Source organism: Condylura cristata, unplaced genomic scaffold, assembly GCF_000260355.1.
Source record: "Condylura cristata isolate star-nosed mole 26May11 unplaced genomic scaffold, ConCri1.0 scaffold00012, whole genome shotgun sequence".
In the NCBI taxonomy this organism is placed as follows: Eukaryota; Metazoa; Chordata; class Mammalia; order Eulipotyphla; family Talpidae; genus Condylura; species Condylura cristata.
Genome location: NW_004567113.1, coordinates 16,128,261 through 16,144,510, shown reverse-complemented (window position 1 = coordinate 16,144,510; position 16,250 = coordinate 16,128,261). Strand labels below are relative to the sequence as shown.

Sequence of the window (16,250 nt, the reverse complement as noted above, 5' to 3'; positions counted from 1 at the left end):
GGTGCTGAAGCTTAAATTTTGTTTCATACATTTAAAAAGATTTATTCATTTATGCTTACAGAACTGGGTACAGTCCAAAAGTGTGGTAGGTGAGAGGCTTCACCAGAGACAGAGTAGGGGGTAGAACAGCCAAATTGACAAAGTACACTGCTGAGGGGAGCAGTGGGTGGGTCAGGAGAGGTCTGCTGTTGCATGTGGGTCAGCTCCCTGTCTGGGGATTGAACTTGTGCTGCAGTGGCTTCGGAGAGTTATATAATGCGATGCTTTAACCCATGGTGCCACCAGGGAGAGCCATCTTTCATGCATTTTTATAAATATTTTTAAGAATAACTAAATGAACATTCATTTCTTTTAAAATTAGAATTAGACATAGTTCTGAAATTTATTTTTGTAGAGGTGAGTTATTTACGACCTAGGAGATTTGAAGAAATCTCCTTACATTCTTCCTGTTTTTCTGAAAGATTAAAGAGATTCATTTGAATTTACAATAGGTCTTGGGGAGAAAGTATTATAGTGTATTTGTTATATGTATTTTACATTTTCATTAATTTCAAAACTTTATTCATAGGATTTTCCTAGGTTAAAATTTATGAAGTGTATAAATATATGTTCATTCGGGGTAGACGGTGTTTAATAGGTTCATTGTGGTAGTATTTATTGAGTATCATTATATAAGGTAATTTTAGGGGCACTAGCAGATAATAACATGAACCCATTCCTTGGGACTAATTAGGAAATAGCTATGTAAACAATATGTACAAGGCAAAATGAAATGTTACTGAGTATGTTAGGTGAGAGAACAAGAAAGAGAAACTTGAGTTAAACTATAAAGGATAAGAACTGCAGGGATTGAAAAATGGCATTTAAGAAGAAGAGTCGTGTCAGCATAGATCTAGAATTTTTAAAGCTCATGATGACACTAATTGTTTGCTCCTGGAGAGGTAAAGTGTGAAAGATGAAATATTTATTAGATACTGACTTGTTCTGTATACTAGTCTACAAAATTGCCTTTCTTGGGTACTAACAGTAAGTGATCTCTGTTCACTGTATACATATAGAATGGTTTACATCATAAAATATATAAATGTTTTGGTTATTGAAATGAGTATTTTGAAATCCAATCATTTTATTGAAATCATGAGTATATTTAATAAAATTTTTGGGACAATTCTTTTAGGAGCACTGAGACCTGGAAACAGTCCTGAGAGTTTATTGGGTCAAGGCCCTCCTCCTCAGCAGCCTCCACTGCAGCATAGAGTACTTCAGCAACTACAGCAAGGAGATTGGAGGTTGCAGCAACTTCATTTACAGCATCGTCATCCTCAGCAGCAGCAGCATCAACAACATCAACTACTTCAGGATGCTTACATGCAGCAGGTAATTCTTTTTTGTTATCTTAGGCATGGAAGAAGTGTAATGAAATTCATGCAGCTGTTAGAGTATCATTGAATTTCCTTTTGTACCTGGTCCATTAAATTCTAGATCCTAGCAAATCCTTTGTTTCAGTTTCTTGATTTTGAAGAATTTATCGCATTTGTATTCTGTGAAATATTTAAGAGTACACTATTGAAATAGGTTGTATCATGGCTTTATGAAACAAAGTGTATTTATCTGGTCTTTTGGCATCGTAAGTGATCACTACAATTTGTGATGGGTAATCTGTTTCAGGTTGCATTTTGATTTCAAATAAGCCAATATTGTTTGAAAGGTGATGTTAGACTTTCAGAAGTGAACATTATCTTAGGTTTTTGGTTTTCATTTTTTGTGTTGGTTGGAATGTATGTTGTGGAAGTGATGGCTAGAGCTGTAAAGGACATAGAAGAAGTCATCATTAATTCTCTTTTGTCTTGCCTTATCAGAATGTACAAATTTCTAGTTTCATGTAACTATTTAATGCATACACATAGACACATACACAAAGCTACACATATAATCAGTAAGTGACTATAGCAATTTTACATTGTTGTTTTAACTGCTGAATTCTTAAATCATTGTTACAGTAAGATCAGTACTTAAAAAAAGACTATGGCACAAAGGCATGAAAAATATTGATGAGCTTGTTTTACTTATTGTAGTATCAACATGCAATGCAACAGCAACAGATACTCCAACAACAGTTTTCATTGCATTTGGTGCATCAGCCTCAGCCGTCTGCATCCCAGTATTCCACAATGGTAAGAGTTATATGACTTTTAGATAATTGTCCTTAAGTATACATTGCATTACTGGAATTCATAGTTTTGATGGTATTATTTAGAATTTAATAATCAAAAGTCAATTCACTTATATTTAATATATTTAATAAAAGCCAGCCATTTATTCTCAGTTAGTTTTATATTGGGCTGAAACATAGCACTTGAATTTAACACATCATAATTGACAGTATTTTTCACTTACAGACTAAGGAAAATGATCTGTTATCCATGGTTTTTATTTTGGGTCATATCTTTCTTCAGCAGATGTCTCTTGTGTAGAAAATCTCAAGGGAAATTGCATTTGCTTCAGAGAGTTCTTGACCTTTGTTGTTATATTTTAAAAAAGATTTATTTATTCATACAGAACTGGGGTACAAGCTAGAGACAAAGGGGCGGTGACAGGCAGAGTGGGGAGTAGAACAGGCAGATTGACGAAGTACACTGCTGAGGGGAGCAGCGGGCGGGTCAGGAGAGGTCTGCCGCGCCATGTGGGTCACCTCCGGGGCTGGGGATCGAATACACACTGAAGCAGCTGCTGCTGACCTTTGTTTTTAAGTGATACCTCCCCCACCCCCCACAACTCATTTCTTTAGAATATGCTATTATCTTTTTCTTAAAATAATTTTAGTGAAATATTGTTAATGTTTTCAAGTTAACTTAGTTTAACAGCTTCTTATATTGATTTTTTCATCCTATTGCTTTCTAGTACCAAGCTGCTGCTTCAGATAGGAATTGTTTCTCAGGTTTCTTTTTGCCAGTGTGAAAAGGAGGGAACTTAGCAAATAGATGTGATGCTGACAGTGCTTTGGCGGTTTTGAGTGTTGTTGTATGTAATGTCTTATCTTGTTTCAGATGCAGCAGTATCAACAGGCTTTCCTGCAGCAGCAAATGCTGGCTCAACATCAGCAGTCTCAGCAACAGGTATCACCTGAATACCTTCCATCCCCTCAAGAGTTCTCACCAGCCTTAGCTTCTTATACTTCATCACATCAAGCTCATGTTGGAACTGTAATTGACTCCTCCTACAGTGCTAATAGGCAAGTACTTTTCAAATGTGTACAAAGGAAATTGTTAGGGAAGTGGCTTCTAACTCTTGTATACAAGAGAAATGTCTTCAACCTGAATGAATCTAGAGCTGGTATCTCTGCTGAGTTTGCCTTTTCTCTTAGGAGTTTTCGCTTCTAATCCCTGTGAATGTATCCCTTCCCTTCCTTTCATTTCCATCAGCAGTTTTAACTAACTGCTATCTGCAGATAAAGTTTAGCATTATACAGTAACATCTAAAGCTAAGAAAATTATTGGCTTATCTGTGAAGATATTTGTAGGTCTGTTACAGGGTAGCCCAGAGTGGACTGGGCCACCTGTCTGTGTGGCCTCACCCGCGCGCTCACAATTCGCTTATACTGCAGGTACACACAAAAAAGGGTCAATAACGGGTTATTTTTTTACAAAAGGGGAAAGGAATAGGAAACAACCCAGGGAGAGGGAGCAGGATACAAAGTAACTGGAATTCCTTACGGCTCGGCTGACTGAACACACCGAGTCACGCGGTCCAGAGAGCTGCTTCCCGAGTGCAAGAGCGCGAGATGCAATCATGCCCTATTTATCCCCCAAATGTTCCAGAATCCATTCCTGCTAGCTCCACCCTTGGGTCCTCACAGTTCTCTCCCTGGTACTGCTGGGAGTTGTAGTTTCCAATCACTGGAGTAGTGTGTAGGGTCCAGAAAGCTGGAGTAGGGGGTGGAGTCCATAAGACTCTGCAGAGTTCCTTTAGGACATCCTTCCCCTTAATAGATCAAGTAGAAATAAAGGCCTAACAAGGTACTCTTGTGGTTTTAAAAATAACTCTTATAAACAAGCTAATTTAACTTTTTAGTGTTACTGCTTTCAATTAATGTGATTACTCAAATGATTTGCTTATAAAGATCTAAATTGGTTTAATTTAAACAGACACACAATTTTTAATTTATGATTTAAATGATATGATACAGCAAGGTTACTGTTTCCATAGCATATAGTTGGGAAGCAGTTTATTTTGGTTGTTCAGATACATTCATTAATAGAGAGATATTTTCCATGGATAGGTCATTATAAAATGTGCTACAAATTTTCTTGAATTTAGGCTTCACATTGGGAGTTCTTCAGGATTTTGTAGTTAGTATCTATTAACCATTATGAGTACTACTTCCTATTTTAGATACATGGAAGTAGTAGCTGTTAGAACTTCAGTTATGGAACACTAAAGAAATTTTTATACAATAGTATTTTAGGTCATGAAGCACGAGCTGGGACAAGGTATCTCTACAAACTTTTGATAGCAGTTATGCATGAGAAAGGGTAATGTCAGTAGCATGTATTTCATTGAGCATCTTAAAAAGAGCTGAAGGATGCAGGTTGCTATAGTATACTTCCCAACTTCTGTATTTGTGGATGGGGAAGGAGGAATGGCATGGAGTAGGAAAAACAAATTGATTCATTATAGCAAGAGTTAGGTTGCATGACTTTTGTGAGAAATACATGTTTTAAGTGGGGAGCAGGATGTAGGATCAAAAGCTGGTTTTAAAGATCCAGGTCAATATTTGTCACACAAACATTCATCTTATCAGCTATTGTATTTTGATTTATCCACATAGCACTTTTTACTTTAATTTACACTGGAAAATGTACATTACATACTATTATATACTTTGAACAAATTGAATGTTAAAGCATGAACTATAAAATATAAGTAGCAACTAATAAAAGAAAATAGACATAGATGAAAATATGTCTGTCAGACTAGAAATAGAATAGTTTTATTTTTCATTAAAGTGCAGATATTCTGCTTGATGCAGTGTTTTCTGCTTGATGTAGATACCAGTGAGACTGTTTTATTAATTAGATGCTTGATTTTTTTTTAACTCTTAATGTTAAATAGCACTAAAATTATCAGTTATGTCTACTATATGTAGTTGGAAAGTGCAACTTTATTAAGTATACACAGCATATATATTTATGTGTAGCTTGTATTCTAAACCAGTCTTTAGAAGTAAAGTAGTGTTGCAGGTGAGTTTGAGTGATAGATTAGAAATTCTATAAGAGAGAATTCACTATGTGTACCACAGCATATTTACCACTGAAATTTCTGGCTAGATATAATTATGAAAACGAACATCCAAAGATTTGCTGCATATTTAGGCATGCAAGATGCTGATACCTTAAGTAATGTGAATTATCATAGGACTACTTACTTAAATCGCAGATCTAGTGATTTTGTTTATGAAATCTTGGTGCGATATGTTACTTTCTTTTTCCTCTCTTCTGTGTAACTTTAAAACTTAAAAATTTGTTTTATCATCAAAATTATCTTGTATAACCCAGTCTGGGAAGGATGGGGTTGATTTTTTGTGAAAGCGTTTTATCCTACTCCTGTGAATTTATGTATTAAGGGAGATGTCAGTTTGGAGTAGGAAAAGGATAATGATTAGATAGATCAAAAATAATTAATACACTAGGCTAATAGAAGTTAGGGACACAGACTACCTCAGAAACACTGATTGAGCCATACGTGATATTTTTATTTTTTTAATGTTGTTATTCTTATTTCGTATCAAATCTTCTTTACTGCCCTTTCTTCCATAAATAAAATATGATCTACTTTTCTAAATATTGTAAAATATGAACTAGGGAACTTTAATTTTTTCAATTTTAATGTTTTTCTTCCTTTTTCCTCTCTTATAGGTCAGTTGCTGATAAAGAGACAATTGTAAATATTGCAAGTCAGAAGAACATCAGTAACCCACCTGATATGTCAGGGTGGAATCCTTTTGGAGAGGATAATTTTTCCAAGTTAACAGAAGAGGAACTTTTGGACAGAGAATTTGACCTTCTAAGATCAAGTAAGGGACACTTGAAGGCTTATTTTGCTTCACAATAAACTAACAGTTCTCTAATTATTCAGCAAGGCCAAAGACTGTTTTGAGGTGGTGAATAGAAAATTACTTTTGTGCATTTGAGGACAATCATCAGGCCATCTTTTTTTTTTTTTTTTTATACCTATAATAGCAAACTTGCTGTGTGCATTAGAAATCAGTTGCTTGACATAACAGTTATTACACCCAAGTCTGTTGATAATATCTTGATTCCTAACCCTTTGAATGTTAAATTCAGAGTCTAAGACATGGAAAATTAATGTTCAGATAAAAAGAGGAGACATTAGTATTAGTATCTAACCTTACCAGTCATTTTGCATCTGTTTCCTTGCACACTCAATAGAAGATATTGTAGGTCTGAGATGCCCTGTGAAAGTGCCTGAAAGAAAACACCGGGCTACTACATTATGTTAATGTTTTGTAATGCCCTTTTAATGAGTGGGCTAGTTTGTTGTCCAGATATGGAAAAAGTTAAATAAATTGTCTTTCCCACTTTAAATCATATATCTCAATGTTTTTACTTGGTATCGTTGCATTTTCTTTTACTAATTAATGTCTATTTCAAGTCTCACCACCATATATATTTTAGAGAAGTTCTATTTGGGGAAAGAGATGTGTGAAGTGTCTTGGGGGTGGGTTGCAAAATAGGAACAATATCTCACTTTTGGAGTATGAGGTAAATTCTAGGTTCCTGAGAAGTGTGTGTGTGTGCATACGTGTGCTTGTTTATATGCACATATATTTGTGGCCTTCCCTTTTACATGTGAAAAGAAGATCTTAATGGTCCCTAAGTTATAGTTCCTAGTTTCTTTTTTATTTTAGGTAATTGGCCTTGTGAGAATATATCATAATTAATACACCTTGCTCTAAATTGGTGTGTATTTTATGTAAAATTTACAAACGTGATGAATTCATGTAAGAATAGTTGTTTCGGATTTAAATTTCTATTTCACTTATTGGTTATTTGATTATGAAAAATTTAGTTGACGATTAAATGAAGATGCAAAGATGAGTTCCAAGCCTTTATTTAATTAAGGTCTATTGACATTAATAAACCAATTTTGACATCTTGTTACTAAAAAAAAAAATTTTTTTTGGGGAGGCATTTTTTTATAGAAATTATATTGAATTGCTATAAAGTTTAGGTTTGGAAAAAAAAAACATGCTTCTTTTGGTGGGATGGCAGGGTAGTCACAAGGGTGCAACCACATCACAACAACTCTACCTTTAAAGCAAAAGGTAGAGTTAAATTTTCATCGTGTTCTGATCAAGTTAGTAACTAAGGGTTTCCTAAATTAGTATTTTCTATTCATTGGATAAAAATTTCTATCTTAAAAACATCAGCTGTAGATTTGGTGAAGCATGCATATTATCCTGTGCTTCATAAAATATTATTCTGAGTTTTCTAGAATAACACTAAAGTTTTTAATTATATTGCTTAATTGAGAATGGCAGCTAAATATTCATGTATACATAACTGTTGTGTGTGATCATGTATCGGAAGAGGTGTGAACCTGTTCTTCTGAATCGTGTATAGTGTTATGAACCAAGCTTACTCAGTTAAAAAGTAAACACTATAAAAATACTTGAGATTAGTATGTAAAATTCTTAATTAGCTTATTTTGCTTTCAAACATCAAGGTCAGATAGCATGTGATTGGTGTTTGTATTTACAATATTACGCTATACATCTACAGTTCAGATTTCATTGCAGTGTTAGTTATGGAAAAATACTAGGTTCCATGAAAGTGCAGGAGGAACATTGTCTGAAGGTCAGACTTGGAGCAACTCAATCATTTGGAAAACTGTGTAGATAGTCCCTCGGCTGTTGAAATCACTGTTTACGAGGCGGATGCTCTTAAGTCAGCACAAAACACTAAGAAATATGAATTCTCATCCCTTTCACTGTCATTTAACTAGGTTGTGATCTCTGTAAAGTGATAGCTATTGCCTTGATTACTCATTCATAGACTGGGCATAATGATGCTTACCCCATAAGTTTAAGAAGGTTAAATGAAATAATGTCTTTGTAGCATCTGATAAATGACACTGCCCCCTTTCTTATATTTGAACATATCTTTTGGGTTTGATTTTGAGCTTATTGTCCTTTAATCAGCATTTTAAAATGATATCTAAACTATCTGTTTTTTCAGTCGGCAAATAAACCAGGAGTTATAAGGGATTTTTCTGGGTGATCCATTAACAGCAGAAGTGACAATTATTTTTACCTGTTCCTTTTTAAGACAAAAACATTAAATTAGAACTGAGATTTAGTAATAAAAGTGGTTTCAATGCTATTTTTAAATTTAAGCTTGTATTTTTTATTGTCTTTTGTACCAAAATACCAACAAATCCAGATTAGTATGTAAACGTCAGAAATTTAATTGTCATAATATTTAACACATTAAGCACTAATTAGTATACAGTTTGTAGAGAAATATTTTCATTTGTTCAAATAATTGTATAGCTCTCTACATGTTAATTAGAAATAATATTTAATGGAATTTTTTGTTGTTATGATGAGCTTATTGTTTTTGTTTAAAATTGAATTAGAATAACCAAGTGGAAGAAAACTACTTTGAAAAATGTACTGAATGTGTTTTTTTTAAACAAATGAAATTGATCTTAACATTTGCATAGCTTGTTGTATAGCATTAACTGTCATTGCTTTAAGCTAATTCAGACCCGTTAAACTTCTTCAGGGCAGAATAATGAAACCAAGTATAATAGAACAAGTTTTAAAAGTATCAGATTAAAACTACACATCTAAACTTTATTCATTAACCCTTTGGCTGTTGGAGCCATTATCCATGTAATTGCTGAACTAACTTTTAAGACTACATTGATTTTCTGATATTATGGAATATATTAATTCTAAGATTTTTAAAATTCTCGACTTTCACATCTGTATCTATTGAAATTCTTAAAAAGATTGTTTTTATTTACTAACAATTCTTTTAAGAAGGCAGGTAGAGGTAAGTTCTTTTTAATATTGGAAAGATGAAGTATAAGCTTCGCTCAAACCAATTTTTTGAAAATGGAAATTAAATACATTTTAGAGGTGACTGTGTATATGTCTACATTCCATTTCATTAGTTTTTATTTATGGATAATTGACAATCTTCAGTTAATGTGTAATTTATTTTATATTTTGTGCCCTGGACCCAGATTATTATGTAAACTTTAGAATTCTAAATGAGTTTGAAAAAATCCTCTATGGAAAAATTGATTCTATGTTTTGTGGAACAGTTAGAACATGATTTATTTTATACTGACTTTATTTTGTAATACTGAATAAATGAAATTTGCCTATCATAGTGTCTCCATATTTTTAATTATGGGGATTGCCTGTTTAAAAATACTGCTTACCTTTACTTGATAATGTTAATATTCTTATAGCTACATGATACTGTTTATACAACAACCATGGATTTATCATAGATTGATGGAAGATATACACCAGTGTGTGAGAATTCCAAGAATCTTAGTACATAGTAATTTTGCATTTTTATAAACTGTAATCAGTGGTACAGTAGTAGTTTATAAATGTGGAGAGTATGTTATTGTGTATATTCCCAGACCTCTATCTAGATATTCTCCACTAGATCTGTGGTGGTCAAGTTTGATCATATATTAGCTCTAAGCACCTATATTTCCCATCTAGAGGATTCTGATGTAAGGAATAATACCTGGTTTTGGTTACTCTACAAATGCATTCAGGGCCTGATAAAATTGGTAGCCACAGGTATCTTATGGTTTATTGAATCTTAGACCCTTCCTTAAGGTTTGATTCTGACTTTCTATCACAGTAAATTGGTTATAGTATATAAATTATGCTGTAACATGGTTTGATTTTGACTTTCTATCACAGTAAATTGGTTGCAGTATATAAATTATACTGTAATCTGCTTTTCAGAAAAAAGCTACAAAACTACTTTTCATTTGTAGGTGTTAAACAAAACATGATACAAGAAACTGATTCAATCAGCATTTACTGCTGATTTCTTGAATTAAGTATACATATAATATTTTGAAAAGTTAACACCTAAAATAAATTTTCATTATTGACAATTGAAGTATTATATTTGAAAAATTAGCTCTTGAGTTTTGGAAGATATGTGCACAAATCAATTGTTATTTGTGCTGCTTAAAAAAATACTTCTTAGTGCTTCAACAAAATTTTAAGTAAAAATTGTAAATAACTCAAGTCTTAATATGGATATTGTAGTTAGTTGTAGCCATGAAACCTGATAATGTATCTATTGTCATAGAGGTTGTTAAAGACTTAGCTGTTATAGAAGCAATCAAGTTTATTTAGTACACTGTAGACTTTTGGGGCTTGATGTCTCAAAAGGTGTCCCCTAGACCAGCAGTATCCAAGCACAGAATCTGAGGGTATATCTAGATCCATCCAATCAGTTTGCATTTTAACAAATTCATGGGTAATAGGAAGGAACATCAAATTTGGAAAGCACTGGCTTGTTAGATTGTTGCATTAACTTTGGGCTTTTAATTTACTGTGAAGTTATGAATTGTTTTTAGAGAAATGTATTTGGTTTCTTTGATCCCACTCTGCAGTTCCTTGTGATTCAATGAAACCAGTGAATTTTACCCATAGATTTCCTTAAACATAAAAGATCTAGTTCCAGTATTGCTGAAAATACCTGAAAGGCAGAGTGGGTCCTTAAGAGTAAAGTTTGATTGCTAAGAATTATAATGTACAGACATTTTGCAAAAGTCAGCAGTTCTCTACTGATAAAGTGATTACTATGTACAGAGTTTAAAACGCAGGGAAAAGTTACTCTTTGCCAGTGAACTAAGATACTTCAGATCTTTAAACACATCAGGCCTGCTCTTACACTAGAGCTTTGTTTGCCCTCAGTTTTCTTTGGCCTGGCATGTTCTTCCAAAGGTATTATATTCCCCCTGCTTTCTTCTAGTCTCATCTGGAGCTATTGGAATTATTATGCCCACTACGTTAATTCTGTTTGCCCTAAGCTGCAGTTTTTCTTTATAGCTTTATTTGTTTCTAGCTTAACTGTGTGATTTTTTTTATTGCTCATTACTTTTTATTTGTTTTCATGCATTAGTATAAACTCTATGAGGACAAGAGTCTTAAGTACATTTGGTGCAATGCCAATTGCCTAGAATGAATACTTTATTCTCTTGAATAAAGTATTAGTTAAGGCTTTTTGTTTAGTATGCATTCAGTCTTTTTTTTTTTAATTTATGTATACAAGAACTGGGGTACAGGGGTGGTGAGAGAATTCACCAGAGACAGAGTAGAGAGCAGAACAGGTAGATTGCTGGAAGTATAGTGCTAAGGGGAGCAGTGAGTGAGACAGGAGAAATCTGCTGAGCCACGTGGGTCACCTCCCTGGTCTGGGATTGAGCTTACGTTGAAGAGGCTGCAGATAGCTTTGTAGTGCTGCAGTTTATGTGTATTTTGTGTCTGTATATGCAGATTACATAATTGTAAAGAAATATGAGAAACAATAGAGTGAATTATTTTTATTACTATCAAGAAGTAGTTTATCTATTTTGTGAATGAGTGAATATTTGTAATTTTTTCTTTTTTGGGAAAAAATCTGCCAGATAGCTTGCTTGACAAGTTGAATTTAAGTTGCAGTTCAGTGTATTGCAAGCTGAAGACAATGTTCATTTAAATAAACCAAACTAAATTATTGATTAATTGTATTCGTGAAACCTAGTACTGGTATTTATATATTCAAACTTACCCTTGTAGCTGTAAAATATACTTTGAAATCAGGACTACCTCCAAATATTTATAAAAATGAACTCTGAATCTAATCCACTCCAAGAGGCTGTTGCTGTGTTTAATTTTCACTTTTATTTATACTGTATAGCACTTTTTAAAATTTAAAGACCATTTTGTTTTTATTTTATTTTTTTGTTTGTTTTGTTTCATCTTATTTTTGCAGACAGACTGGAGGAGAACGCATCCTCAGATAAGAAAGTAGACCCACTTTCTGCTTCACATAATCATCCTCCAGAAGATCCTTTTGGTTCTGTTCCTTTCATTTCTCACTCAGGCAAGTTACATATGTAACATCGCATTCATTAAAAATACATACAAGAACAACCACCACTAAAAAAAAACCTTTGTATTAGTACAAAGCCCGAGTAAGAATCAGGATTTAGTTATGGAAAATAGAAAATTATTTGACCTTTATCCATACTGCTCTTCCCACTTTTGTTCTTTCTGTTGGGGTATTCAGTTGTACCTTTTTGCCAAAATAGAAAAATGCTTATTTATGTAATAGAACATAAACTGCTAAATTTTACTCTTAGTATTGTACACTACTGAAAAAACTCATACATAAGAATATTTCTTCTTTTCACATACTTCAAATTAAAGATATTTTTATACTTCTGCATAAAAATCTTGAATTTCCTGGTTTATAGAAACCTTATATTCAAGCTTTCTTTTAACTGTGTTTAAAAGTATTAGTAATTTTGTATTTGTCGCAGTTACTTTCTGCCTACTCTTTCTTACATTCTTGATTTTGACTTTAAGCTATAATTTAGAAATTAGTATTTCCCAATTTTAAAGAACTTTTTTGGGTAATATTTTCAAATTGCTGTTTGTTAACATTATTGAAGATAATAGACTGGAGTAGGATCCCATTTTGATATAGCATATCTGTTGTGTGTATGGTTATAGTGAAAAAATTTAGTTTTAATCTTGGTAAGGGAAACATTGGAGAAACATGCTTTATGATAAGATAAAGGTTATAAGGTAAGGTTTGTTTAATAGGCTTAAGAATAACCATCAGTCATGTTCTTTGGACCTGTTCCTTTTATTTCTCACTCAGGCATGTTACATATATAACAGCACTACCATTCAAAAAAATATATGCAAGAACAATAACAACATTATGAATGTGAAATCAAAATAAAATTAAGTTTTGTTAGTTCAGGTTAATAATACATTAAGGTAGTGTTTCAACTTTTCACTATTTAGACTTGGTTATCTAGAACAAAGCATAGTAATCAAGATTCTTCCATATGCTCTATGTTGTATGATTTTACTGTATCATTTATTGAAAGCTGTTTCTATTCTTGTTTTCTGCTGCTTCCTTAAAGTTAACTTTTTTATGAATGATGGTGCATCATAAACTGAAGTTTACTGTCTTTCTTTAATCTGCATAGATGTGCTCTCTCATACCCCACTACTATAGGCCACAAAAGTGTTGCTTTAAAGAAAATTATCTCAAAATAGCCTATAAGTATTATTAATTAGTAAATTAAGATCATAGTAGTCAGTGGCTTCGGATGTTGCTCTGTTTCTGGCAAGAAGCGCTTTGGCAGTACTAGTCTTTTTCCATTCTCTGGAAGCAGTTGCCTGTTCCTTTAAGATTTGCATATACCTCTGACTTTCTCTGTTCTTTTTAACTTCTAAAAATGAGCCTTGGGGTAATGAATAATGAAGTTAGAAAATAGAGTAACCTCAATGGTTGTGTTTTCCCTGAGAACTCTTGTTTTGGGACAGCCTAAAGTTTTTGTAGTTAGAAATATGATCACATATTTGAGCTTGGTCACAATATTTTGATTTTCTTTTCACTGTCGGTCTTTGGCTTCTTCATTTGATTTTAAGTTTACTGAGGGCTGGAAGCTTGAATTGTCTGTGTTGAATCTTTACTGATAACCAATCCAGTGATCATGTAATATTTATTGAATATATGAGAAAAATAGAACTCTAAGTTCCTACTTCTTAGTGTAAGAGTAACAACCTTAAAAATACCCTTTGATAAAATGCCCCTCAAACAATTTTATATTTACTGTGAACATGAGCATTGGAACAATCATAGGAGAAATGTATCTACAGAGAGAAGAGAAAAGTTGATCTGTTTGCTATATTAATACTGCTAATTTCATTTTATTTTCATATTACAATAAAAATTATGTAAGATATAAAATGACGATAAATAATTTAATATTATCCATTATTTAAAATTTTATCAGATCCAAAATAGACACTTTTAAAAAAATTTATTTATGCATACAGATATGGGGTACAGGCCAGAAGTGCAGGGGTGATGAGAGGATTCACCAGAAACATTGGGGATCAGAACAGGCAGATCAACGAAGTGCACTGCTGAGGGGAGCAGCAGACAGGTCAGGAGAGGTCTGCAGTGCCAAGTGGATCACCTCTGGGGTGGGGATCAACCTCATGCTAAAGTGACTTTTAGCTTCTTAGTTTTAGGGCCACAAGGGAGGGCCCTAACATACATAACATATTAAGCAGCTAAAAATGACTTAGTGTTACTAGCCTACTCATTGGAAAGCTTAGAAATGCTGTGCCATAAGTTAACTTTCCACAGGCTTTAGGGAGAATCTGAGGCAAGAAAAAAAAAATTCTATCCAATGAAAATATATTCTGCAATTTAAAAAGTCAGATTTGTAAGGTTTGTACTAAAAGAACATCTTTCCTTGCCTGTATACTCCCTGTCCCCTTTCCATTTCTGAAATTTTGGTATAGTAGTTTCAACTTTTGGCTTTTCAGTGTGTGATGCTTTTCCTGATACTTCTTATGTTTTCAGTTTTAGATAGTATCTTCCAATAATGGAAGAGAAGATTTAGATTAGTTACATAAGTTGACTCCCCCTACCCCTATGCCCAAAATTGGTACCACTTTGACACACTTTTGGTTATCAGTGTTTAATGCAATATGTTCCTTTTTGGGAACATAATTTTTTGTCACCACTGAATTCTGGTATATCAGAATTCTATACCTATTCTATCATAAAATTTTTGCATTCCTAGAGTTGTTATTTTTATAAAAAGGATTGTGCTCACTTTTTTTTTGTTTTAAAATGTGCCCTTTCATCAATCTCTCACCACTTAGAAGTAAATTTGTTCTCAATTTAAGGTGGCTGCTATTTCCACTTTTATTTTGTGAACATCTTTCTTTGAGCATTCTATATTGATTGTTTTCTGTGCCTGTCATATACTTACTATCCTAGTATTTGCTTTTACTTATGAATCTTCATGATTTTCTATACTTCTTTTTTTTTCTGTTTAAATTGACAATTGGTAATTTAGCTGTACAAGTCTATGTTGGATATGTTTTTATTATAAGTTTTAGAGGCATTGCATTAATGTATTATAGCTTCTAATATTACTGGTCATATGCCATTCTTAGTCTTTTTCTTTTATATAAGCTGTGCTGCTCTTTTTTTAAATTAATGGAAACTGAAACATGGAGAGAGATATAGATTAATCATTTATCAAACTACTCAGCACCATTAGAATTGAATTTTACATGGATACAGCTTTTGATTAGCTGCTATCATAGTGTGCTTTTAATCCCCTGCCTCATCCTTATGAATCCTTAATATTTGCTGTCAAGATTATTATAGTTGTTTTTCATTTTACCCACACCAATTATCCTGATATCACTACGAGAGATAGAATATAGTCAGTGAGTGAGGTTTGGCAGTTTGGTAGTTTTCTGTACAAATGCCTTTGGTATATTTTGATAAAAGTCAGGGAATTTGTACTGTAAATGTTAATATTTAACTGTGCTTAAATATTTGCATGTTATGAGTATATTCTTAGTCAAGATATTCAGTTTGAGAGCCATTCCTTATTAGCTGTGTGACCCAGACAGATGACCTAGTCATGTGCATATAAGTTGTCTCATCCATAAAATGGGGACAGTGATAGCACATATTACTTAATTATATTTTTCTCCTTAATGATTAATGAGAAAATTTTTATTTTTATGTTAGCATATAGGATTTGTACTTTTAATATGTGTTAACATATTCACATCAATATCATACTGTAACAATATAAAGTATATAACAGGATTTATTTTTGCTATTTCAGTAGCAATTCCTTTTTAATTTTTTTTTAATTTAGTGGTAATATTAGTTTACAATGCTCTATATGATTCAAAGGCGTAGGATCACACCTCTCATAAGAAATTAATAGCTTGTGAAAAGTACCTCGCACATAGTTTCTCAAGAAATGTATTTTTTCCCATGGTTTCTGTTTACATATAGTGAATGCAGTTCAGTGAGGGCTCAGTTATCTTAAAGCTGTTACCTTGATATTTCAGACTGGTGGTAATGTCTACTTGATTTTTTTGACTAATTTATCTTTTTTTTTTTTTTAAA

General features: G+C 32.9%; 1 protein-coding gene across 1 annotated transcript in view; it reads left to right on the top strand.

Annotated features, from left to right (window-relative positions):
- The window catches only part of BMP2K (BMP2 inducible kinase), a 110,945-nt gene that overhangs the window by 79,083 nt on the left and 15,612 nt on the right, over window positions 1-16,250 (top strand). The window contains exons 11-15 of the mRNA XM_004681190.2: window positions 1,178-1,377; window positions 2,076-2,174; window positions 3,048-3,232; window positions 5,916-6,073; window positions 12,048-12,158. Coding sequence (XP_004681247.1) covers window positions 1,178-1,377; window positions 2,076-2,174; window positions 3,048-3,232; window positions 5,916-6,073; window positions 12,048-12,158 — 753 coding nt within the window. The remainder of the gene's footprint in view (window positions 1-1,177; window positions 1,378-2,075; window positions 2,175-3,047; window positions 3,233-5,915; window positions 6,074-12,047; window positions 12,159-16,250) is intronic.